Source organism: Homalodisca vitripennis, unplaced genomic scaffold (assembly GCF_021130785.1).
Source record: "Homalodisca vitripennis isolate AUS2020 unplaced genomic scaffold, UT_GWSS_2.1 ScUCBcl_657;HRSCAF=3141, whole genome shotgun sequence".
In the NCBI taxonomy this organism is placed as follows: Eukaryota; Metazoa; Arthropoda; class Insecta; order Hemiptera; family Cicadellidae; genus Homalodisca; species Homalodisca vitripennis.
Window position 1 is genome coordinate 84,262 of NW_025776792.1, and position 26,528 is coordinate 110,789.

A 26,528-nucleotide genomic window follows, 5' to 3' on the forward strand; every position below is an offset into this window, starting at 1 on the left:
TTCTTTATTTTAGAAATGTGTTATTGAATCTGTTTAGTATACACACTTTGAAATATGTTTTGTGTAAGTTTAGCTGTATTGCTGTTTTGCTGCACCATCTGCTACTGTGCTGTGTAAGTATATAAAATGTATTAATAATTATTCTGAAAAATATCAATAAGAAAATAATATATTTATGGCGTCATTGTTTAAAGATTGTTTAAAAATGAATTGCAATACAAGTTGCATAATCAGGTTTTGTTCTAATACTACAATTCTCAAACGATTTAGATTGTTCGTATAGGAAATGTGTATGATAGTGTTACAAAAGTCTTGTAGGAAGAGCTGTAACTCCCAATGGTTATAATCAGTACAAGTACGCGCGCTGAAGGTTCGGCCCTGTCGTTGCCCTACTAACCAAATAAAAACATTGACTCTCCAATGATCCGTCACGGACGGCAATGTTTAATTCTCGCTCGACAATCAATTTATGGTTAGACCAACTTCCTGTACAAATAAAATTCTGAAACTTCGCAGATCTATTTTCCTGTGTATGCCAATGCTAATAGATGTATTAAGTTTCAATATTTTATTACTTTTCTTCAATAAAATATATTTTAAAATTAACTGTGCCAAAATTGTGATACAAAAAAGTTTGTATGTGAGGATTTTTTTTATTATTTGGTCAGGAAACTTTCACCAGCGGGAAAGTTTTTCTGAATGAACTGAATTTAATTTTAGATTTAACTTTTTTCAGATACATAGTTTAGGTTAGCCGTAACTTAGTCTGAAGTGGAATGTATCACCGACACCGCTGCCCTACAGTTTATGGCCCATTCACGTAAATGCAACACGGCAATACCATTTGAAAGTTTAACATTGAATCACTTTGCAATAGTTTATTTCTGAAAAAAAAACACTTTTGGCCATAGTGGTGATCTGTGATAAACTAAAAGTTTAAACTTTAATGAAATTATGTTGAATTTCATTGTATTATATTCGAATAGAAAGTGTTTTGGGGTGTATTGTTTATACACTAATTTTATGACAGATGAATGAATACGAAACACTGATGTATAAAGAATCCTGAGAACAGGGACAATAAATATTCAGACTGCAGCGGGCCAAACATTGGCGGATGTCTGCAGAACAGTTGTTATATCGAGCAATCCACCCGTCCCCCCGCCATAGTCTGCTCGGTTGACTCGGAGCCGAACCTTCAGCGCGCGTACTGTACACAAGTAAGTAGGTAACTTAATTACCGGCATTACCTGTGAATGTTGAGTTTAGCTTCATTCCACCTTCTGCTTAGTGCAGTGTCTTAAATCTGACACTGGTACAGAATGACTCCTGGAATCTGGAGTCCATGTCTGTTTGGAGATTGAAACAAAGTCAGAGGACAAATGTTGAAAAGAAACTCTGCATTGTTTTGACACTAGACAACAAAAGAGGTCTGTCTAGTTTACCTAGCAGCTATTTAGTGTAATCAACAACACCATTCGAAGGATGAGCATGATCTATCTCCAGGCATGTTTAGACCTAAAAAAGGATTTTAATTCTGTAGATAGGAGCAATTTTTTAATAAATTAAATGCGAATGAAGTTCATAGAACCTCATTGTCTTCTCTTAAAACTTTCTCCAATAGGCTTCAAATAATCACGATAAACCATGTGAATACAACATTATTAGACTAACTTTAAATGGAAAATTGTTTCTTTTCGTGGATGACACATTAATTATTCTAAAAGAGAGAATAAAATGATGCTAAAATTAAAGCCCAAAAATATCTTTTAATTTTAAAGAAATGGGTTTATCTGAATTATTTTTCTCTTTGGATATCTAAAATAAGATTTATGTCACAAGCTTCAAGACTTATTAATCCATAGTTGCAATAACCACCTTAATTTGTGTTGTGATAGTCCAAACAGAAAGCAAATTGTTACAAATATTTAGGCGTGTTTTTTTTTATTTCTGAATGAAATGGTCAGAGCATGTTCGCTTTTTGAATGTTAAAATTAGAAAATATACTTATGCGTTTAGAAAATGTAGTGAAATTTTAGGTGATAAGTATGCAACAATTGGGTTATTTTGCTTATGTACAATTAATTTTACCTTTTGGAATTATTGCATGGAATGGCACATATAAGTTCATCCTTCAACCACATTTTACAACATAAAAATATAGTTAAAAGTGGGTTTAAAAAATCAAAACGTTACCCTACTAACACTATTCTCTGTGAAATTTCTGTTCTAATTATTCTACAACTCCTTTAAAACCTATTATACATATCTATAAACATTTTTTGACATTTTAAATTTAATTTCACACAACACTAGATACTCTAAAAATGTAACAATGGTGTCTTTTTTGATTAGACATGATTGTTGAGAACTAAATCATTCTCAACAACTAATATTTTATATTTCTTATGCCTTCTACACTAATCTCTGTTCTCGTTCTTTCAATTCTATATTAAATTCTCCGTCAATTGTAATATTTCAAACTTGGATCACTAATAGATAGATAGATTTATTGATCTTTAAACATTTACATGCAATGGATCTCGTCACAATATGATGCAATTACAATTTGCAAGTTAAAAAAACAGATCACGAATTACATTCAAATATATATATATATATATACATAACATATAAACAATGGTAATCAATCGTGCAGTAAACTCATAGTTAAATCACGGGCATAATACCGTTGAATCAAAGCGATAGCTAAAAGCAATAGTTAATAAGTTAAAAAGTGGTTTTTAATAATATTAAGTTAAAAAGTTAAGTAGACTAATAGCAATGTAAAAACAAACAAAACGTGCAACCCAGTGCAAGAAATTAATTTAACTTAACATGCGAACGTAACATGGAAAAATGATACTTTTAAAATTGTAACAGAGGCAAAAAATAATCAAATAAGCTACAGTTTAGGTAAAAATTAAAATACACATGTAACTTATATCTCCTCAAACATTAACATGCTAATGTCAGAACTGTAAAATTCATCGAGTTTGTAAAAAGGTTTTTCAATAAGCCAATCATCCATGACTTTCTTAAATCGTTTTACACTGACATTCTGAGCACTTAAATGTAATTTATTAAAAAGCGATATACCAACAAACTCATAGGAAAACAAGATCTTACTCAATCTTGTGTATGGTCTATTAATTAAATCTCTATTTCTAGTAATATAATATGTACATGCTTGTTAAGCGAGAAGCTTCTAAAATTTTTCTTAACATGCAACAAAGCAAAAAGTATGTAAAGATTTACCACTGTTAATATTTTTAATTTTACAAATATAGGTCTGCAGTGAGCTCTGGGATCACACCCATCCAAAATTCTCATGGCCTTCTTCTGCGTGATCAAAACACTGTTTATGCCACTGGAGTTGCCCCAAAAAATCAAACCATAAGCTATCGTGCTATGAAAAGATGCAAAATAAACTATTCTTAAGCTATCATTTGGTATGAATTGTTTAAGGTGTCTTAGAAGGTAAATCACTCTATGCAACTTTTTACACACATAGTCAACATGAGGATTCCAGGATAGCTTTGGATCAAGTATAATTCCCAAAAGCTTCACCGTTTGGCTACTGTCATTATTTCCATGGTTACTAAAAGAAAAATAAATTTTTTTTGTTTTCTCTACATTCATCAGAAACATGTTGGCTCTGTACCAGTTATTCGCCTGTATAAGTAAACTATCCGTCTCTGTCTGCAAGGAAGCGATTGATAAGCGTGATGTGGCAAAAGTTGCATCATCAGCAAACATTACAGATTTCGAGCTTACACAAGAAAACAAGTCGTTTACCATAACTATGAATAGAAATGGGCCCAGCACCGACCCCTGTGGTACTCCGTACTTAACCTCAGAATATTCAGAAAACTTTCCATTTGGACAAACTGTTTGGTACCTTTCACTGAGGCATGACTTGAAAAGAGCTTGTTGGCGGTCAATCACACCATACAATTCTAGTTTTTTTTTTTTTTTTTTTTTTTTTTTATCAGGAGTATGTCCTGATCGACACAGTCAAAGGCCTTTGCCTGTAGGTCACACAAGACGGCACCAGTGGATAATCCCACTTCAAGATTAGAATGGATGAAGGATATAAGCTCATCGACTGCATCGATCGTGGACCTCCCCGGCCTGAAACCAAACTGACTAGTGCTAAAAATATTGTTTTGTTCAAAGAAAGTACTCACCTGACTTTGTATAACTACTTCAAAAATTTTGGAGAAGACAGGGACCAGGGAGATCGGTCTATAACTGTCACATTCATTGTTGTTACCCTTCTTAAATATTGGAACAACCTTTGATACTTTAAGTTTGGCTGGAAAATTGCTTTCCATGAGACAATTATTTATACACATGGATAAGGGAACGGCAATTTCATGTATGACACACTTTTTGTACAGCGGACATATTGTACTGTAGATGTCGCAACTTTTAGTTGACTTGAGCCTGGCCACTACACTCACAATATCACTAGGGCTGACTGTATTCCATCGGAAACTCTCGGTTGGTACAGGAATTTGAGTCTGGATGAGGTCAATAGCAGAAGTGTTTGTCGGCTGGATACTCCTCCTCACCTCTTCGACACCGGCAGTGAAGAACTTATTGAGGTTGTCTGCATCAGGAGCTGCGTGTGTAGCAGATGAGGCACCGGACTCCATTTTGATGACCTGCCACGCTGCTTTACATTTATTGCTAGCAGTTGCAATAAAGTTCTCGTTGAATTTCTTCTTAGCTTGACACAGGGCAATTTTGTAGTGTTTCTTGGCAATTTTATAGGAGTTTATATCACTCTCCAGGCCAGTTGTTTGGGAACGACGAAACAAGCTCATCACTATGTTTTTAAGATTGTCCAGTTAAGGTGTATACCACTTAGCTCTATTAGCCGGTTTTTTTGAAGGCTTAATTTTCTTTTCTGGCAAATGAATGTCCAATCAGTAGACAAAAGTTTGATGGAACCTATTATATGAGGTTTCTAAGTCCACATCAGATAGCATGCTTACCCAATCGAGTGTATCCAGGCAGCGTTTGAAATCTGTAAGAGCACCTAGTGGTAATGGGCGGTGTTTAATAGGCAAAACCTTTTGATTTTGTACATCATTGGTACACAGATTTGAATGTGCAAGAAGTTCGATACTCATGAACTTATGATCAGAAATAGGCCAATCCAAAACCTCAGTCAGGTAAGATGAGGGAGTCAAATTGGTAGCAATGTTATCAATACATGCTAGGTCTCTAGTAGGTTCATAGTTCGTGCAATACAAACCAGCAGAGCGAAGAATGTTATGCAGCACAGTAGTTTCCTTCGAATTTCCGCAGAGCTCGATGTTAAAATCTGCACAAATTACAAGGTCACAATTTAATTTTGTCAGATATTCCAGTAGAGCCTCCAATTGATCAAAGGAAATTTTACTGTTACTTCCACTTGGTCTGTTTATAGCTATTACGATTGTTTTAGGGTAAAATAGTCTAACAGCACAGGCTTCAAAGTTCATTTCTATACAGAACCTCTCAACATCAACCACACAGTATTTTATTGCATCACAGACAAACACAGCAGCACCACCATGAATCGAGTGACGCCTGCAATAAATCGAAGCTAATTTAAATCCCTTAAAATTATACAGAGTACAGTTGTCATGATTTAGCCAGTGTTCTGCAAAACAAAGGACTGAGAACAGTTCAGTGGTCATCAAAGCTTCAATTTCCAGCAATTTGTTTGTTATGTATTGTACATTGCCAAATAAGATTTTCCGATTAGCTCTACATCCTGAGTCAGAATTGACTTTAAACTCAGTTATAGGAGACACAGATCTCACACTGTTGTTTATGTTGGATTTAAAGAGGACACAACTTTTTCTAAAAAATCTATATCCGCAGAGTTGGTCTTAGCCTCCTGTTGGCTTTGAGGGTTACGAGGGGGGCGGAACATTCTTACCAGAGCTCCTTCAGGCCAATGCTCTGGATTTAGAGCATCTTTAACTTTGTGCTCTGGCAACCCAATTTTATAGGATTTGTAGGTGTTATATTTAGACGTCTACCCTTCAATAACCACTTCAGATCCTATGTTACATTTCACGTAATTTGAGAGTGTGTTTTCATCTACTTTAGTTGAAAGCCTAGAAATAAAAAGCCATTTATTTCTACTTACTGTGGGGATGTCAGCAGTCGATTTGGTACCAATAATTATTGCAGTAGGCCTAGGCCTAGGCTTGTTTTGGTTAAGACCAACTTGTCTTTGGGCTTGGTTACTTTGCATCTTCTTCCTCCTAGATGAGACTAGTTGAAATTTAGCAGATTTGTCTTGACTAATCTGCGAAGGTATTGGTGCAGTTTCCTTGGGAGGTGCAAGTACTTCAGAGTAAGTTTGCTTTTCAACAACAGGGGTTGGTTTAATTACATTATTATCATACTAGGCTTGGTAGGCCTGTTGTTTATTGAGGTCTGGATTTGGTTGATAGATGTTAAATTTGTTTCAATTTGGTCACTATCAATAAGTGACGAGTCAGACTGATTTTGATGAGGTAAATATGCATGTACACGCCTAATATAATCAGAATGAGAGTTTAATACTGTTCTAACCTCAATTTGCTTGTCACGCATATTGATCATAATAAAGGACATTTCCTTGTAATTTTCGGATAATACTGAGATTTGATCTGTTAAGATCTTAATATAATCAAAACACTCGCAACAAACTGATTTATCCGCATTGGTAGGTTTTTCATAATCTTTACGGTAAGCAGATTTCATATAGGTTAACCAGGACCGGCATGATGCACATAACCACAAGCTCACTTCACCAATACTTTTCAAATTATTGTAATCCATGTCAGATATGTTTACACAAGACCACAAGACGTGTGATACATTTTCCCACACTTTCCCGAACAAGTAACAGCTTTACTTCGCGCGGTAACTTTTCTTTTACAGGAACCACAACTCAACTCATCTTCACCGTTCGCCATTTTTTTTTTTTTTTTTTTTTTTTACTAATTGGCTGCTCCATATTGACTTTGATCTTGCCTGTCCCGTGATGGACCTGATCGGAACTCCCCCTCCCTTCACCACCTGGTGTAACAGATTAGTTTAATTAATTCAAATTCAAATTGTCTAATAGTTGTGGCAAGACTAGTAAGGGGAAATAAAATCGTTCATGACAAACGACTAAGTACATATAAGATTTGAAATAATTAATAAAGAAGATAAGTCAACTTTATATTAGAGTAAATTTTAATTATTTAATTGTAATAACTACTAAAGAAATTCATACGTCTTTATAAGCAGTATGAACCAATGAATGAACCATTCATTCAAACGTAGTAATTTGGGTCAGAAATTACTTCCTGTCTTGTCAACCCCATCCTTGCGGGCAGTTGGCAATTGCCTGGCTTCTTCCTGAGCTTAACCATTATAGTGGAAGGATGTATTTTGCTCTTCTTGTGAAAGAGCTCATGTTTAAGTTGAATTTAATCATACACTAAAATTTGTGAATTAGTGATTTAGTTAACTGTGTACAGCAATAAATGAATTCTATTTTGTAACAGATGGTAACTTTAGGAAAATATTCAAAACAGCTGAATTATGGAATTACGTGTAGCTATGATTTGTGCATGAATAAATCTGATGTAAACTAGAGAGTGGATAATTTTAAAAAACCCATTTAATGTATATATTGATGGTGGTGTATGCAAGAATATTGAGATTGTGCTAGCTAGGTCTATATGGATTGATGGACTGACACACACTTTAAATATGTACCTTACACAAGACAATGTAGGTAGTTTTAAAATTAAACTACATGTTATTAAGTTAACAAATTTGGACGGTTAAATTTAATCCACTCATTTGAATATGTTCACATGATACCATCATGTGACGATTCATAACATTGACCTCCTAACCTACATCTGAACTTACTTCACATGACAACGGGGGTTGTCATTCTCATAACTCATATCCAGACTTTGTACATATAACGACCAACCTTGGGGGTATTAAATGAATGAGAGGATCTACATTGGACACATCCACACTTGATTTGACAAATGGCATCGCCAACTCAAGGAAAATAATAACCCGACACATATGAGCAGTGACCAAAAGTGGAGCTATTAAATAGGCTCTGACAGCTGGTCTTCTATACTGCCAGTGTTGGATTCAGAGTATATTATTCCATTATCATCTATTTGCTGTCCATACTGTAGAGTTAATCATAATATATAATAATACATAATAATCATATTTGGCTCATTACTAATTAATATTAAAAATTACTCTTTCACACTTAGTTGAATTTACTTTTTTATTTTGTTTAATTGGCCCATGTAGGCATTTCTTCTGATATAAGTTTTGTAAATAATGTTACTTCCTATCATACAACATTATATTTTCATGACTTATCTTAAATATCTGTTTTTTATTATGTTTCTTATTTATTGATGTAGTTCTAAATGAAGGAATAACATTGATTTGAGTGTTATATAGATGAAGAAGAGTTCTCAGTCTGTAAGTCAGATTTTAGACGCTGCACAAAGCACAAGATAAAATTGGGTCAAACTCAACATTCACATTGAATCAACCTTTCCCACCAAATATGTTATGTGTAGAAATCTTAGTTGCTTCACCATTCATTGGGATGTGGGATATTGTGTCTAAAACATAATAGTGCACTCAATTTTTCACCTGACAAAACAATGAGAAGACATAGTTTGAGTTGTGATTTGTATATTTGAGACATGTAATCAGTTAGATATAAAGAAAGTATTATTGTTGTTGTATAGAACTAAATTATCATACAAAAGGATTAAAAAGAAGAGATATTTGCATATACTTCCAATTTTATTTGTGTGTGTTGAAGCATAACTGCATTGTAAATTATGCAAAAAATTTTGTAAATATTGAAATCCCTTTGAAGCCATGAATAGTGAAGAATTAAAAATTCTGAAATCCGAAATACTTTACAAGGAGGGATTATCACATTCCTCATAAATTCCATACATCCAAAGGAAGAACAAGATGTAAAAGCTCGGGATGTGTTAGATTGGTGGATGGGGTTAGGAGTTTCTGTTAAGCATGTCTGGAATATTGTATATGCATTGGATAGAAAATGCAATCACAACTGTTTTAAAAACATCTTAGTAGATGCGAAAAACTAGGTTGAAAAGGTTGGGATTGGAGTAGGCCATTAGGCCAATGGATTAGTATAATTGTCACCTGTACCACCAGGTAGGTTTACTAAAGAAAGCCCTGTAAGGCAACAAGGAGTTCCATCCATGCCCTTGTAACTTATAACGTAGTAACTAGGGCTGTCAAGTTGGACAGTAAAGAAGCTAAGTGGTAATGTAGAAGATGGAGCTTATAATGTTTTCTTATTGTATTCACTTTATTAAAAATTCTCAACAACCAAAATTTAAAACTTTTTTTATTCTGTGAGGCTTATTGATTGCAAGACTATCTTCATAAGACACTTCAAAAATTGAATATTTACAGCATACATGAAGTTTTTTCATGAAGTAAAAATCTGACATTATCACAGACTTGCCTCATAGAATCTGATGTCTATGTGTCTGAAGAGATAAAAAAAGTCGGTTACAAAGAAGCACAAAACAAACTTTTTTGATTGTTTCGACATCAAACTTATACACTTATACTATAAAATCAAGTGCCATCAAGAATCAAGAGAATCAAGAATCAAGAGATTTATTTGCCATTAAATACAAAAAACAGTACACAATAGGCATCGTCAATCAAGCCCCAATAATGAAATAAAAACTCTTAACTAGTCCGAATGATAATATCACACATGTCACTACAATTCAAGTACTCTTCAACAGTATAGAAGGCTTTGATCTTAAGCCACTTGCTAACTATAATACTAAATTTCTTAGGTGGTAGAGATTTTACAGAATTTGGCAACTTGTTGAATAATAATAGTTGATGATATTTATAGCTCTTTATAATACTTATTGAGTCTAATGCTAGGTTTAAACAAATTTTCTTTTTGCCTTGTGTTGTAACTATGAACTAAGGAATTTTTCTTTAAAATCATCTATATTATTTTTTACATAGAATAGGTTACAATAAATATATGCACTAGCTAAAGTCATAATGTTAAGATTTGGGAAAACCTTTCTGCATGACTCCATTGAAAACAATCCAGTAATTGCTCTTATCGCTTTTTTTTTGCCATGCAAAGGCTTTTTTGGCAGAGGCTGAAATTTCCCCAGAGTCTAATTCCATAAATTAGATGAGTATGGAACAATCCAAAATAGCACATAATTTAGTACTTCTGAACTTTACACAAGTTTTTAATTTTCTTAAGAGATAGGTCACTCTTGCCAATTTTTTACATAAATTACTGACATGTTTCCTCACAAACAGAGCTTACTGGTCTAGATATATGCCGAGCAGCTTTACCGGCTTAAACATACTATCATCTAAGGTTAATGTGATGTTTCAAAGAGAATATGATGTGTTCTGTTTTATTTTCATTTATAAACAATTTTGTTAGAGAAATACCATGTTTTTGCCTGTATGAGAGCTTCATTCAGTTTTGCTTGTACATTTGGAATATTTACATCATTTTGGATCAACGTGGTTGTCATCAGCATACAGTAAAGAGAAAGCTGACACATTATAACTAAAGTCATTTCACAAACACCAAAAAAAGAAAAGGACCAAGGACAGAGCCCTGCGGAACACCTGCATAAACATCAAGATATTCTGAGCACTCATTTTTAACAGCAAACCATTTGTTTCCTATTCTTAAGATAATTTCTATTACTGACAGTTCTTCATTTACAACACCATAATGTTTTAAGTATGTTTTTAGACATAACATAACATGAGAAACATTGTCAAAAGCCTTACTTAGGTCTAATAGGCTAGTACCAACCACCAGCTTGTCCTCAAAGCTGTTTAAAAATATAGTCTACAATTTTCTCAACTGCAACTGCATCCACGGTTGTATGTTTAGGCCTAAAGCCAAATTGAAAAGGATACAACAAATTGTTGGTAACAAAGTATTCATACAGCTGTGCCACCAGGCAAGACTCGATTACCTTACTTAAAATTGGGACAATTGTGATCGGCCGATAATTTTCAGGACAGTTCATATCTCCTTTCTTAAACATAGGTGTAACTTTAGACATCTTTAGGCAGTCTGGAAAATATCCTACAGTAACAACTAAATTTACCAGATAAGTAAGTGGTAACAATATAACATTAATTATATTTTTAAGCAAAAAATTGGACAAACCATACACATCCTCACTATGTGAGCCACTCATTTTATTGACAACACACTTTACCATTCCTTCATCCACCAACTTCCATTCAAATACATTATCAGCATTAGGCCTAGTAGAATTTGATAGCAAGTCAGAGTTACACTGAGTCATTTACATCAATGACCTCATCCTGTTTATCATTGCTGTCAATAGACAAATTAACAAAGTAAGAGTTCAATTGGCCAGGTGAGATTGGTATACAGCGGTTTTTTGTTGAGCAATTAAGATTACATTCTCTTTAGCAACAAACCATGCAGCTTTGCATTGGTTATTGGAATTACTGATATATCTATTGTTGGCAGCTACATTTAGCCTTCATTATCTCCTGCTTATAGAGTTTTTTTTAAAACTATTGTAAAGTATGTGATCATCTTGGTTCCGAGTAATCCTCCATTTATTCATATAGAGCTAGAAGTTGCATTCGCCTATCTAGTAATTCTGGCGTAAACCAGTTTATTACATCGCATTTCTTAGATCTAGGTAATCACAGATATCTTTGGGCAACTAATATTAAAATGCATGGTTAAAATATTTAAAAAACTATTTACAGCAATATTTACATCTTTGTGATACACACAATTCCAGTCAGAATACTTAAACATTCAACTAGATTACCTAACCTATCTTGTGACATGAGACGTTTTTGGCCAACTTTTATGTCATTGGGCTTAGGCCTAATAGTACTGCCATCCCGAACAATGGCTATGTTCATTGGCCAGATAAAGGCTAACCCAAATACCTGCGTGATCAGATATTACTCCTTGGTTCAACAAAACTATATCTAGGTTTTCTGCAGCTAAATTAGTAGCTATATTTGTCAAGGCAAGACTTAAACCTAGTTGGTACATTATTTGTACAGTACAAATTAAAGGATCTTAAAAAAGATTTAAAAAATCAAGAGTTTCAGAGTCACTAGCTTTCAATATATCAACATTAAAATCACCAGCCAGTATTACATGTTTAAAATTTTTTGGACCCTTAGTAACATAAGCAAGTAAACATTCTAGGTTAAAAATAAACAGTCCAAAATTAGAGTCCTGGCGTGCGATACACACATATAACTAATGCATTCAGTTTACTTAGTCTAATGGCAGTTGCTTCACATATTGCACTTTGACTATAGCGGGAAACATCAATCATTTCATAACTTATTTCTTTCTTGACATAAATTGACGAACCACCAAAACCCGATTCTCGGCAAAAGTACCCGGCCAGTTCAAATCCCTCAGGAATATACAAGGATATTCATCTGTAACTAACCAGTGCTCATTAATACAAATAACATCGGTTTTGTTTGAGAGCCAATATAGCCTCAAGTTCAAATAATTTATTGCGCAAATGATTGTTCCAAACCTTAAATAGTTCATAACCAGATCCCAACAGTACAGTGAAGATTGTCGATTTCATAAGATGTGATGTTAGAAGAATACATTTGTTAAAACAAAGGTGAAGATCATCATCAAGATGAAGAGGTATTATCACTGTCTCAGGTGTATAATTGAGTAAATGTGATGTTTTAGATATAATACCAAAGCACGGCAGAGCAATCAAGTTTTTTTACCAATAACAAAGGTGTGGTAAGAAGCGTAATTATTCAATGTGAATGTTGAGTTCGGCTGATCTCAGACGTTGCACTAAGTGGAGGGGAAAAAAATGGAGCTGGACTCAACATTCACGTTTTAAATAGTTGTTGTGAATTTGCGATATAGTCATTACACGCTAAGTAATATTTGGAGGCCCGTATCTCGGTAAATAAATTTTTTTCGAGAAATCGCCAAGAGCTTTTTTATTCTTTAAACTTGTAAGTCGATGTGATAACCTTTCAAACATTTTCTAATTTCTAATAATTTAATGAAAAAATTATTTTTTGCTTTATCAGTGCGTTAAATGAATGTATAAACCTTTGTTTTAACAAATGTATTCTTCTAACATCACTCTTATGAAATCGACAATCTTCACTGTACTGTTGGGATCTGGTTATGAACTATTTAAGGTTTGGAACAATAAATTATAAGAATGTTTAGCATTAATGTTAAGTTCTTAGTGTTATTTGGTTTGTGTCATAACGCACATATAAGTTTTCCAGTTCATAATGTGTCAAAACTTTGCTTATACAATTAAATTCTTTAAATATTTCGGCTTTACTGTGGAGAGAAACACTAGAATATTGAAGTGTCCACAGATGTTAAACCAGGAAGGCTAAAATATTTGAATAATATAATTAGGTTAGCAAAGTTGTGATGCAGTGTGAACCGAAAAATTAAAATATTAACTAGAGTTGAGGTTGATATATTATACAATGAATGTATTGCTTAAAGAATTCTGTAATTAGAGTAAATAAATTTTTTGATATTCATAACCTATTAGAGAAACCAAAAATAATTTGTATTATCTGCAAATGAGAACTTGAAATTAGTTTTAAAGTGTACTAATTTATATCTAAGTTTACCAAATATGAAAACATATAGAGTATAGTTGGAAAATAAATGCAATGAGATTGTCCAAACTGCTTGTTCAGTTCATCTTCTCCTCCCTTAGCTTCAAAAAGTTTTGAAAATATTCATAGAGACAGATGTTAGATTAGATCAGATTTAACCGGCTCAATAGGACTTAAAGTTTCCAGCACCCAGATGCTGTAGTAGAGCCTTCCTACCCCTGTACCTCCAATGAAACATGCGAGTTTCTGCCAAATATTGCCATTACCTGGCTGTGAAGCTCCAAATAGGGTCCTAACATCAAGCCTCTCATAATCCACAATGATAATTGCCAAAGATAAATGAGCTGACAGAAACAACTTGTAATTTAAAGATAGAAAAATATTACTACCGGTACCTTAGAAAATAATAATAAAAGGGAACCAAGCTCAAATGATAGAAATAAAATTGATAAGGTAAAATAAGTGTTGTATTTTTTAATATTCAAAGCATTAAAGATAAAAGTCAGTTCTCGCAAGTTTTTTAATAGATCTGTCAAACTAGTATATAATTTGCATATATGATACAATTCTAATTGAAGGAATAAAATTGATTTGAGTGTAATATAAATGAAGAAGTGTTCTCAGTCTGTGATAGAGTCAGATTTCAGACGCTGCACAAAGCACAAGGTGAAATGGAGTTAAACCTAACATTCACATTCTTCCCGCCATATACGAGTTATGTGTAGAAATCTTGGTTGCTTCATCATTCTTTGGGATTGTGTTTAAAACATCATAGTGCAATCAATTTTTCACCTGATAAGACAATGAGAAGTTGACATAGTTTGAGTTGTGGTTTCTATATTTGAGACATGTAATCAGAAAGAGACAAAGAAAGTATTATTGTTGTTGTATAGGACTAACAATTGAAAATTATCGGACCAAAGGATTAAAAAGAAGAGGTGTTTGCATATATTTCTAAATTTATTTGTGTGTGTTTCTTAACACTGGGTTACTTACAAAAAAATAAACATGCATCCTTTCCAAATGGCTTTCACTTTGTCAGTGCATACTGCTGAAATGTTCCTAAAAAAGAAGACACTTTGAATTTGTTTCAACAATATTCACTAGATGCTGGATTATGTTATGTAAACAAATTTTGTTTATAATTTCATTTTGAAGTCTGTGCCATTTTTATTGATGAGCACCACTTAATTAATAGTAATAATCTTTATAACATTCCACTGGTGGAACTTCCCAACATGCTGTTTAAAACGGATTACTATTTTAAAATTTACCAATCAAAAATTTAAAGGATGTCAGCGTAAAAAAAAAATGATTTTTTTGAAAAAGCAATACAAAAAGGCTATTAACCTGTTGAGGAGTAGCTAAAAGTGGTTCTAAAAGAGACGGTTATAGCCGTTTTATCCCAAAAGAATAATGACTATTTTAACTGTTCATCATAGGACTTTTCAAATATATACTATGGACGTTTTCTAGTGGTGTTCAGTACTAATTTGACTGTGAAATGTTCAAAATAATTATTGCTGTAATGTGCCGGCTCCTAGTTGACAGGAGCTTTACCACCAATGTCCTGTAATTTTCTCCCACCAAGTCTATTTATATATGCTATTCTCGGTTCTTGCAATTCATTGATGTATGGTGCTGACTCCTAGTGACAGGATGATTATAAAAAAAATAATAATGTATCAAAACGCTGCTTTATGTGTTCAAATACAATATGGAGAAAAGAAAATAATCTGCTTATGAGTTCACTAAATGTGAAATAGTACTTCGCATGTACTTGTGTTTAAAAATTATCATACTTTGCCAAAATTCCAAAAAAAGAATGTAAAGTTTTATATAGGGATTGGCAAGATGGCGCCGACTAGAAGTGTCACTAAATGTGGTGTGTGTGATAAAAATGTCTCTAAAAATAGTAGAGCGATTCAATGTGAAGGAAACTGCCATTATTTGTGGTACCACAGTACATGTGTAGATATTCTAACCGAAGAATATCAGTACATCAGTGACTTAGGAAATAAAATTATCTGGAAATGTGATAAGTGCCGGTCTGGACAGTCGACTGATACTACTGTGAGTAAGACTTTAAAAAATGATGAAGATAGTAGCTTCAGGCAGTGTTTTGAACACATACAAATTTTAAGTGACCAGGTTTTTCAGCTATCTGAAAATTACAAAGACCTAAGTGAACAAATCAATATGCTGAAATCGGAAAACTCCCAGTTAAAGGCTGCCTTGGATAACCAAGCAGAAGCCATTAGTGATATGGTGACAAAAGACAGTTGTTCTTATTCAAGTGCGGTGAAACTTGGGGGAGTTACGAGCTCAGTAGGAAATAGTAATGGACATTTTTTACCAGCTCAGGAACATTCCGAATACCAAAATCTTCCTCAAAGGACAAATGGTAGGTACCCATCCTAGGTTACGTCATCCGAAAGCTAGGCAGCACTTAATAAGGAAAAACTACTCCACTACGAATCAAAGTGAACTGGGACAAACAATGAAACGTTTCAGCTTTTCAAATAATAGATCTGGATCTCGATCAGCGGATCGGAGTTCTCGTTCCCGTTCCCGTTCTCGCTCAACATCACCGTTAGCCTTGGAAATGGAACCTCCGTTTCAAGTAGTGAAAACTCGAAGAGAAATTGCAACTAATGGGAAAAGAAGACTCCAAAATAACCTGACAAATAATGGAAGCTCAAGCAAAAAAAGAACGAGGTTCATTGCAGGCAATTCCACTGCCCAACATAACCTCAACACAATTGAGAAGACAATTTTCCTTTTTACTTCTCGTTTTAGCCCAGAAACAAAAAGTGAGGACATTGAACAGTACTTAACAAATAAGAAAGATGGAAAATATGTTGTTGATAAGCTCAACTCAAAGCGACCAGACTTGTACTCTTCGTTTAAAGTAGGTATCCCATCCCAATATTTCAACGAAATTTATTCTCCTGAGTTTTGGCCATACAACCTTTATGTATCAAAATTCATAAACAGAAAGCCATCTGCCGACACAGTAACTTTGCCTACTTCCAACCATGGGCAAAATTTAAACTTAGTAAGTGCCTCGCCCCTGGAAAAACCATGATGAACTCGGTGAGTACAGAGTGTCTCTCATTAATTTAATTCAAAATGTGCAGTGTCTTTCTAACAAACATTCGCTGATTGAAAAAGTGGCCATTAACTTGAACCTAGATATACTATGTTTATCGGAACATTGGCTTTCCTCTGAGGAACTCAATGAATACTCTAACATTGGTAACCTTTCATTGGCCTATGGTTACTGCCGCTCCTCAAGGATACACGGTGGAGTAGCCATATATTCTAGGTTCTCACCCACTCAATATAAGGTAATTGATAAAATAAATAGCCTATCCACTGAACTGGACTGCGAACTAGCCTGCATTGAACTTGTAGATCTAAACTTAGTTTTAATTGATGTGTACAGAAGTCCAAATGGACACTATGACAATTTTATGCATATAATGGAAAAAGTGTTAGCCATATTAATCAAAAAAGTTGAAACGCAATTGTGTGCGGAGACTTCAACCTTCACTTTTCGCCTCAAGGCCAGGACAAGAATGCCAGAAACGTTGTTAACCTATCCTCCATGTATGGACTTAAAATCACAATAACTGACCCCACTTGACATAACACATGTTTGGACAATGTTTTCACTTCCTTTGGGGATCAGTTAAATGTTAGCTTAAGAAATTTCCATGTTAGTGATCACTTAGGTTAACTTTTTGTGTTAAAAAATGTAGAGTTAGTTTCAAATTTTAATAGCAACCCTTGTCTAGTCTATAAAAATGTGCCAGATATTAATGATAAAACCATCAATCTGTTTAAGTATCTGTTAAGTAAGGAAAGCTGGTCTGATGTTTTTATTGACGAAAGCATTAATGAGAATTTTAACAACTTTGTAAATAGTTTTAAATATTATTATGACATAAGTTTTACTAAACGTATTAGAATAAACTCTGGAAACACTAAGAAACCCAATAGGCCTACAGGAGGTACACATTGGTACACTGCTGGACTTGGAGAAATAAAGAATAGGCTAGACTTTCTCTACCCACTAGCTAAAAATGAAAATGAACAGCAAAATTGCAATCTCTTTAGAACCAGTTATAATAGGCTTATAGTCCGGTAAAAATAAGGATGCAACCTCGGAATGAAAGATAATAAGCTAAAAATTTGCATACGTCTTTATTTTGATGGTATAAAACTTACCTCAAAAGTCTCATATAATCACGTGTACGCGTCTTTAGATATTTAAGGTCAAAGTTCACGAAAATCAGTTTTTTGCAAATATCTCGTTTCCCTTACGCTAAATGACTTTGAAGGTGGTTAGAGAAATTGTAGAACGGAACATTTTCTTCAACTTTTGTCTAAAGTAATTTTATGTACGTTCAACGCTTTTTGAAGATACAGCGCAAAGAGTAGGGGACCCGCTTACCTGTATATACCGTAATGCGAGGTCAGCCAGTAGAATACAATAAATAAATGAGTTATATTGTTAATTATTCACAAACTATTATTATTATTACTTAATAATATTATTATTGTTAGCATTATTATCATTAGTATTAAATTTTTATTATTATTTATTATTTAACATACCATATTTATAGATATTAATTATAAAATTATATATTCTCTAAATAATACTTTTTACCAAACATACAATATTAAAAGAAATATTTCAAATAAAGTTTAATTATTTATTTATTATATTTATCCAATAATCAATTTATTAAAATTACAAATATAAAATATTTGTTTTTTATTATTAATGATTAATATTTTTGTTTTAATTTTCTTCTTGTTCATCGTCTTCTTCTTTGTTCACTTCAATTTTTTTCCTTTTATATTTTTCATAATAACTTCTTGCAAAAAATTTAATAAAACTGTTCTGTGTTTCTTCTCCATTAACATCGCCTAGCATTTGATTTGGAGGTGGATAATACTTTGTTTCAACTACAGATGTTCGAGTATCTTTCTCTAATAAACGCCGCAGCAGCTTCTACTATTCGTAATCGTTCTTCTTCGGTGTGAGCTTTTTTTTTACTCTCGTACCAAGCTTTGGATAAAATATTTGACTGTGTGTCACGAAAAGATATAATAGTGAATGGCCCAACCTTAGTTGTAATTATTATATCAGTCAAATACTTCTCCCTTAATTTAGAAATGATAGTCTTATCATCCGGTACGTACTCGGTAGGAATATCTTTCAACTCTTTTAATGTAAATTGTGAATCATTATTATATTCTATATACAAAAAAAAAATCTCTTTCATGGCCTGTGTGATGTTATCATCTTTGTGATGCTTTTTATCAGTAGGCGTTCGATTTAAAAAAATGAGAGTAGCAAATAGCATGATATTTAGCCTCAGCAGCTACCAAGTCATGTTCAAAAAAGTATACGATTTTTGACTAATTTTTCCTAACAAGTCGCCTCTTTTTTCAGCCTTCGTCAAAAACGTTTATTTTTAAAATCAAGAGTACTTACTTTACTGATGGTGCGTTTACACTTTTCTTTTCTTTTTTTTCTGCGACTTCATCAGCTACTTGACCACAAAACAAGCAAGATGTTTTAAAATCAAATACCTCTTCTCGTATTTTACGAGATGGACTTTCTGCAGTAGGAGTTTCATCGTCTTCTGCACGTCGCATCGATGCAGCAATTGAATTTTTATTTATATACACTTTTCGACAATCAACATGCACCATCACAGAAGTCAAAGTATTTAAATAAATTTATATGACCGTCATTTCTGTCAATACTTGCAGTTTTTAATGATTGTAATCCACGCACAACACTCACAGAAGCACTTTCTGATATTAATTTATTACAAATAAAAACAAACAATCAGCCATTGCAATTAAAAGATACACTCAAAATCGTACGTCTGTTAATGCTAAGATGTCGTTTTAAACTAAGGGATAAAATAAATATTTATCGGTATAGAAGTACTAACATAGAGAAATGCCCTACCATTCCTATCATCAAGTAAATATCTTCACCACCACTACTGTACTTATACATAAAAATTCCAAACTCATTCGTTACGGTGTGTAGAAAGTCAACAAACAAGAAAACCGGTCAACAATGGAACATCTGCTACAGCTTCGCAGAAAACAGCAAAAGTCGTACAAGAGATTTGTATTTCGAGATATAATATTCATAGTAAATATAGTAATATCGACGAAAAGTATTTCTTTTAATATTGTATATTTGGTAAAAATAAAATAAGTATTATTTAGAGAATATATATAATTTATAATTAATATCTATAAATATGGTATATTAAATAATAAACAATAATACAAATGTAATAATAATGATAATAATGATAATCCAATAATAATAGTATTAAGTATTAATAATAATAATAATAATAGTTTGTGAATAATTAACAATATAACTCATTTATTTATTGTATTCTACTGGCTGACCTCGCATTATCGTATATACACATGTAAGCGGCCCCCTACTCTTTGCGCTGTATCTCAAAAAGAGTTGAACGTACACAAAATTACTTTAGACAAAAGTTGAAGAAAATTTTCCGTTCTACAATTTCTCTAACCACCTTCGAAGTCATTTAGCGTAAGGGAAACGAGATATTTGCAAAAAACTGATTTTCGTGAACTTTGAACCTTAAATATCTAAAGACGCGTACACGTGATTATATGAGACTTTTGAGGAAAGTTTTATACCATCAAAATAAAAACGTATGCAAATTTTTAGCTTATTATCTTTCATTCCGAGGTTGCATCCTTATTTTGGCTTATTTTACTGAGTTATTAAAGCATGTTATAGGAACAAAATAAGAGATGCCAAAAAGAAGGCAAATATGTTAAAAATAAAGTGTTCAGAAAACCAAACTAAATCATTGTGGAATATTGTAAATAAGTCTAAGAAAGGCTCAAGTGGAACTCATAGTTTGATGATAATGTTTTTACTCCAGATGAATTTAATAATTATTTTGTAAATGTTACAAAAGAAATCAAACAGACCCTGACTAGTCAAAATACAACTCACTGTGCTTTAGATTTTCTACTTCGTAGAGATATTCCTGAGACTGTAACTTGTTTTAGTTTTAATGATGTCTCTGAAAATGATGTACTAAATGTAGTTAAACAGTTGTCCAATAGGTCAAGCAAAGATCATTTTGGTTTCTCAAACAGACTAGTAAAAGATACCATCTGCTGTTACATCACTCCTCTTACTGCTCTTATCAATAAGTGTCTGTCTCAAGGTGAATTTCCTAACATTTTAAAAGTTACTAAGGTGATTCCTGTTTTTAAAAAGGGTAAAAAAGATCAGCTTAACAACTTTAGACCTATTGCAATTGTTCCTGTCTTATCTAAGGTAATAGAAATTATAATCAGCAAACAGCTTATGCATTACATGGAGTTTAACAAGTTAAAATCTGTAGTTCACAATTTGGTTTTAGAAAAGGTCTTTCTACAGCCAATGCCTTAATAAAATTGGTGGAACAAATTCTAGGCTGCTTTGAAGAAAAGGAACTTGCTGCGGTCACCTTTTGTGACCTTAGCAAGGCCTTTGACTGCGTGTCTCACGAGCTGTTAGTAAACAAACTTCAGCACTATAAAATTGAAGGCTCTGCCTTAAAAATTTTCCAAAGTTACCTGAAGAATCGCAAACAATATGTAGTAAGCAACAACAAGGAATCAAGCAGTCTAGATGTGAATTGTGGTGTCCCGCAAGGGTCAGTGCTTGGCCCCATACTTTTTATTATTATGATCAATGATTTAAGTGAATGTGTACCTGCGGATGTCGTCCTCTATGCTGATGACACTACAATCATAAATAAATAACCTAGTAGCAGTCTAGCATTGGCACAAGCTAAATCAAATCAAAATCTCATTCAAAATTGGTTGACTGCTAATGAATTGGTATTAAATACAAATAAAACAGTGACAACCTTTTTTGGCCTTAAAGAAAAACCAGAACAACGCACAGAAAATCCAACTTTTTTGGCCTAACCCTTGATCCAACACTAAGTTGGCATCAACACATAATTGGTCTCAAAATTAAACTTAGCAGAAGCATTTATGCCTTAAAACGCTTATGTGGTGAATTGGACCAGAACGGGATCCGCACTACCTATTTTGGTATTTTTCAATCACATATTACCTATGGTCTTGTTGTATGGTGTGGAGCCTCCCATGCTGAAGAGGGATTTATATTACAGAAAAAGCTATCTGTATCATTGCCGGAGCTGGTAGGCTTGATCACTGTAGGGATATTTTTGTACAGCTAAGGATTCTCACTCTACCTTGTGTGTATATAATGCAATGCTTGTTGTACCTTAGAAAAAATGAAGACAGAATTATGCTCAGAAATGAAATCAACTCATACAATACAAGAAATAGCCATTTAATAAATCTACCTCCACATAGACTTAGCAAAAGTGAAAAAAACCCTCTGCACATTGCATCTAGATTTATGAATAAATTGCCTATGAAAATGAAAAAATTAAAAGACTGTTCTTTTAAATCAAAATTATATAATTTCTTGTTAAATAATGCATTTTATTCAATAAGTGAGTTTTTATTGAGTCAATGGACTGACAATGACTTCTTTAACTAGTGAAGTACAATTATTATAAATTATACTGACCTGCCTATGTATTTGTGTGAAATATCTTGTGGCCAATAAATTATTCTATTCTATACAAAAAAGTAAATGTTAATCTTTTATAATTTTAAAATACATTTGGAATAAATGTACAACTAAAAAGTATTTTGCTTACTCTAGGTAGACCCTCTAGACAAGGTTGAAAGTTATAGCTGTCCGAATCTGTCCTATTTTTAAGAAGTGTTATCTGTTTTTAGAAGTGTTATATATATTGGAAGTTTTTAACACATATTTCATATACAATGTGAGTTTAAGTATAGATACACTATTTAGTTTCTGATGGATAAAGATGGAGGAATGGAACTTGGGATACTTTTTAGGAAATAGAAGTAAAATTTTACTTTTTTCTGTTATAACTTTGCCCATTTCCCCAAAATAGGATTTGGGGCGGGGGTGGCTCAAAGATTTTAAATGAATAGACCTATTAAAGTAACACCTCATCTGAAAGGGCTTGATAAATGAAGGACAGTGGAAACTAGCTTTATATCTCTACCTAGTACAAAATGGCAGCTCATTGAAATTAATTAAGTTAAAAGCATGGGTGGATCCTGCTCAACCTTTAATGGACAAAGATAGAAAAATTAAACTCAACATTTAATTTCCTCCAAGAAACAGAAGCAAACCATTTCCCCCAAATGGGCTTTTCGAGGGGCAGTTTAAAATGTTTAAATGTAAAGTTACAGTAGCACTAGTAATTACAGTTATTTTAAGCAATAAAACGGCTAAAACGTACTAACCTGCGCTTTTATATCTTTTTAAACTGCTGTCCCAGGACAGTTTGACAATGTCCAAGCCTATTATAGAAACTGGAAATGGCACGCTGTATGAATTCACACAGGATTGTTTTGAATTTCCACAATCCTGTACATATTCTGTACCTAAGGTTATTAATGCACTGGGGTTTCGTTTTATAGACGTTGTTTTTAATGTGACCCCACACAAAGTAGTCAAGTGGGGAGATAAGTGGAGCTTCCCACTGTTCTTCTTTTATCAAGACTTTCAAATGAGGTGTCACTTAATGGGTCCTTACATTTAAAAGGTTTGAGCCACCCTCCCCTCAAATCCCATTTTGGGGAAGTGGGCAAAGTTGTAACAGTGACTAAAAAGTTCACCTCTATTTCCTAGAAAGGTGTCCAGAGTTCCATCCCTCAATCTTTATCCATCTAAAACTAAACAGCGTATCCATAATTTAAACTCACACTGAAAATGAAATACATATGTGTTAAAAACTTCTACCATGTTAATCTTCAATCCTAATGTTCAAAATTACAAAACTAGATCCAAGGACAGTGCTGTGGTTGGCCTACATATACTAAGTAATACTGCAAATAGAAATTTAAAGATATATATTCCCTCAGACCTTTAACAAATAAATATCATAAGTCGCTCTTGTATGATATATTTTGAAATTAGTTTTAAATAACCCTTTTTTATTCATTAAATGAATTATTTAGTTTTGATAATCTTATTTTTTAATGAATTTTCATATAGAAGTTGTTAAATTGTTTGATTTATTTCAGTTTGTGTGCTGTTATTGTTACATTTCTAATTAAATTTATATTTTAAACTTGTTCATTTATAGTTTATATTAATTTATTAACATGTTAACCTGTTGATGTAGTATATCGCAGTTGAGTCTCTTTTTATTATTACTATTTATCTAGACAAGAATTATAACCACTTGAAATAAGCTGACTTACAAACTAGTTTTGTGCAAAAACTGTGAAGTGAATATAGTTAAAACTTGTATAAGAACTGTATTTCTATTGTTGTAGAGATCAGTGTGGCGAGACACATGAAACATACTCTAATTGGCTTCATGAAGAAAATACTTGCTCAGATTCTCAAGATATTGGTGATTTTGGAAGTTCTCTGATTAAAGACATTTACACATCTATCAAAAAGGCAGAATATGATTTAGCCAATCCATCAGATTACCCTCCCCACTACAGTCCTCAGGAGGGAGAAGAGTTTGATTTCATCATTGTTGGTTCCGGCTCAGCGGGGGCTGTCATTGCCAACCGCTTGTCTGAGATCTCAGAGTGGAACATACTCCTTCTTGAAGCTGGTGGTAACCCTACAAAAACTACTGAGATACCCAGTGTTTACATGGCACTTTCTAAGTCTGAGTTGGATTGGCAGTACCAAACAGATCAGTCTGAGGATAACTGTCTCGGGATGGTAAACAATAGTTGTAATATGCCAAGAGGAAAAGTGCTTGGAGGCACAAGTGCGATTAATGGGAATATGTATGTTAGAGGAAACTGGAGAGATTTTGATTCATGGGCAGCTGCAGGAAATGAAGGCTGGGATTATGAAAATGTTCTAAAATATTTCAAAAAATCAGAAAACATTAAATCAAAAGAGGTTCTGCAAACTTCTAATTATCAAAATTACCATGGAGAAAATGGATTTTTAACAGTAGATTCATTTAATGATTATGGATTAGATGGTTTAATTAGTGGATTTGCGGAAGGAATGAAAGAACTTGGATATGATACTAATATGGATGTAAATGGAGAATCCCAAACTGGGTTTGCAAAAGTACAAGGAACAATTATTAATGGAAAACGTTGCAGTACTGCTAAAGCTTTTTTAAGTCCAATTAAGGACAGAACAAATCTGAAAATTTCTAAAAACTCTTTAGTGACCAAGCTAATTATGGGTAAAACTACTAAGACAGCACATGGGGTGACATTTTTGGATAAACAAGGTAAAGAGATCCAAGTCAGAGCAAGAAAAGAAGTCATTATTTCTGCTGGTGCTATAAACTCTCCACAGCTTCTAATGTTATCAGGAATTGGACCCAGAAAACACTTAGAAGAGTTGGGCATTGAGGTGATCCAAGATTTGCCTGTAGGTGAGAAACTACATGATCACATGATAATGGTAGGACTTGTGTTGTCTTTTAATTACACAAGAGAAATCAAGTCAATTACTGATCATATGTATGACTTTCTGAAAACAAGTAACAGCAAATTATCAAGTATAGGTATGTTGGGGTACTCAACTTTTATAAATACACTTGAAAACAAAATTGATTTTCCGGATATGCAGATACAACATGGTAACTTTGAAGTTAATGATGTAAAATCACTTGCTTTAATTTTAGATCGTTTGGGTCTTAGGGAAGAAATAAGTAAGCAGTATCATGAAATCAATTCTAAGAGATACATTGTACTGTTACTACCAACATTGCTTAGACCGGCCAGCACAGGTAAGATATTGCTGTCATCTACAGATCCCACTGACAAACCACAAATCATAACAGGATTCCTATCAAACGATGATGATTTTGAAACACTTTTGCGCACAACTGAGTTCATTTCAAAATTTTCCTCAACAAAAGCAATGAGGAAACTAGACACACAGTTCCATGAGATAGCTCCACCTGCTTGTACAGTTCATCCTTTATCATCAAGAGAATTTAGGAAGTGTGCACTAAGACATCTCACATCGACCTGCTGGCATCAGACGTCCACATGCAAAATGGGATCTGAAAAAGACCCCACTGCGGTAGTCAACCCCCAACTGCAGGTGAGAGGTGTGAGACAGCTGCGAGTAGCGGACGCTTCCATCATGCCTTCAGTTGTCAGCGGCAATACCAATGCGGCGGTTATCATGATTGGTGAAAAGGCAGCAGACTTAATCAAGGAAAGTTGGTTGTAGAAATACTTGACTGATGAAAAATATGGTTACATCTTAATGTAATTACACAGGTTGGTGAATAAAAAAAATTATATAAATTGTACAGACTTACATAGGAATCTAAAAAATTCATTATATATATATATATATATATATATATATATATATATATATATCCACCCAAAGGTCATACTGAATTTTGGATATACTGTAGTTAGAGCAATTAGTAAGTAAAAATTAAAGGCTGCACGATCACTCCCTTTACATTCTTGACAAAAAACTACAATAATTATTATAGCTCAATACTTTACAAAAGAAAAAAAACCAATCCTTTTCTCAGTGTGTTGCCTATAATTTTTTTCTGTGAATTTTACCTTATGAATGGTAAAAATACCATATAAACTTGTAACAAGATTATATTTTATATTTTTAGTACTTTTTATGATGAATAGCAAGCCAATGTACACAAAGATATGATACAGAA

General features: G+C 33.3%; 1 protein-coding gene across 1 annotated transcript; it reads left to right on the plus strand.

Annotated features, from left to right (window-relative positions):
- Positions 1–26,528, plus strand: LOC124370910 (glucose dehydrogenase [FAD, quinone]-like). The gene is made up of 3 exons (XM_046829214.1): positions 1–113; positions 24,172–26,178; positions 26,209–26,528. Exons 1-2 carry the CDS (start codon positions 55–57, stop codon positions 26,063–26,065), a joined length of 1,953 nt encoding a protein of 650 aa, XP_046685170.1. The 5' UTR covers positions 1–54; the 3' UTR covers positions 26,066–26,178; positions 26,209–26,528.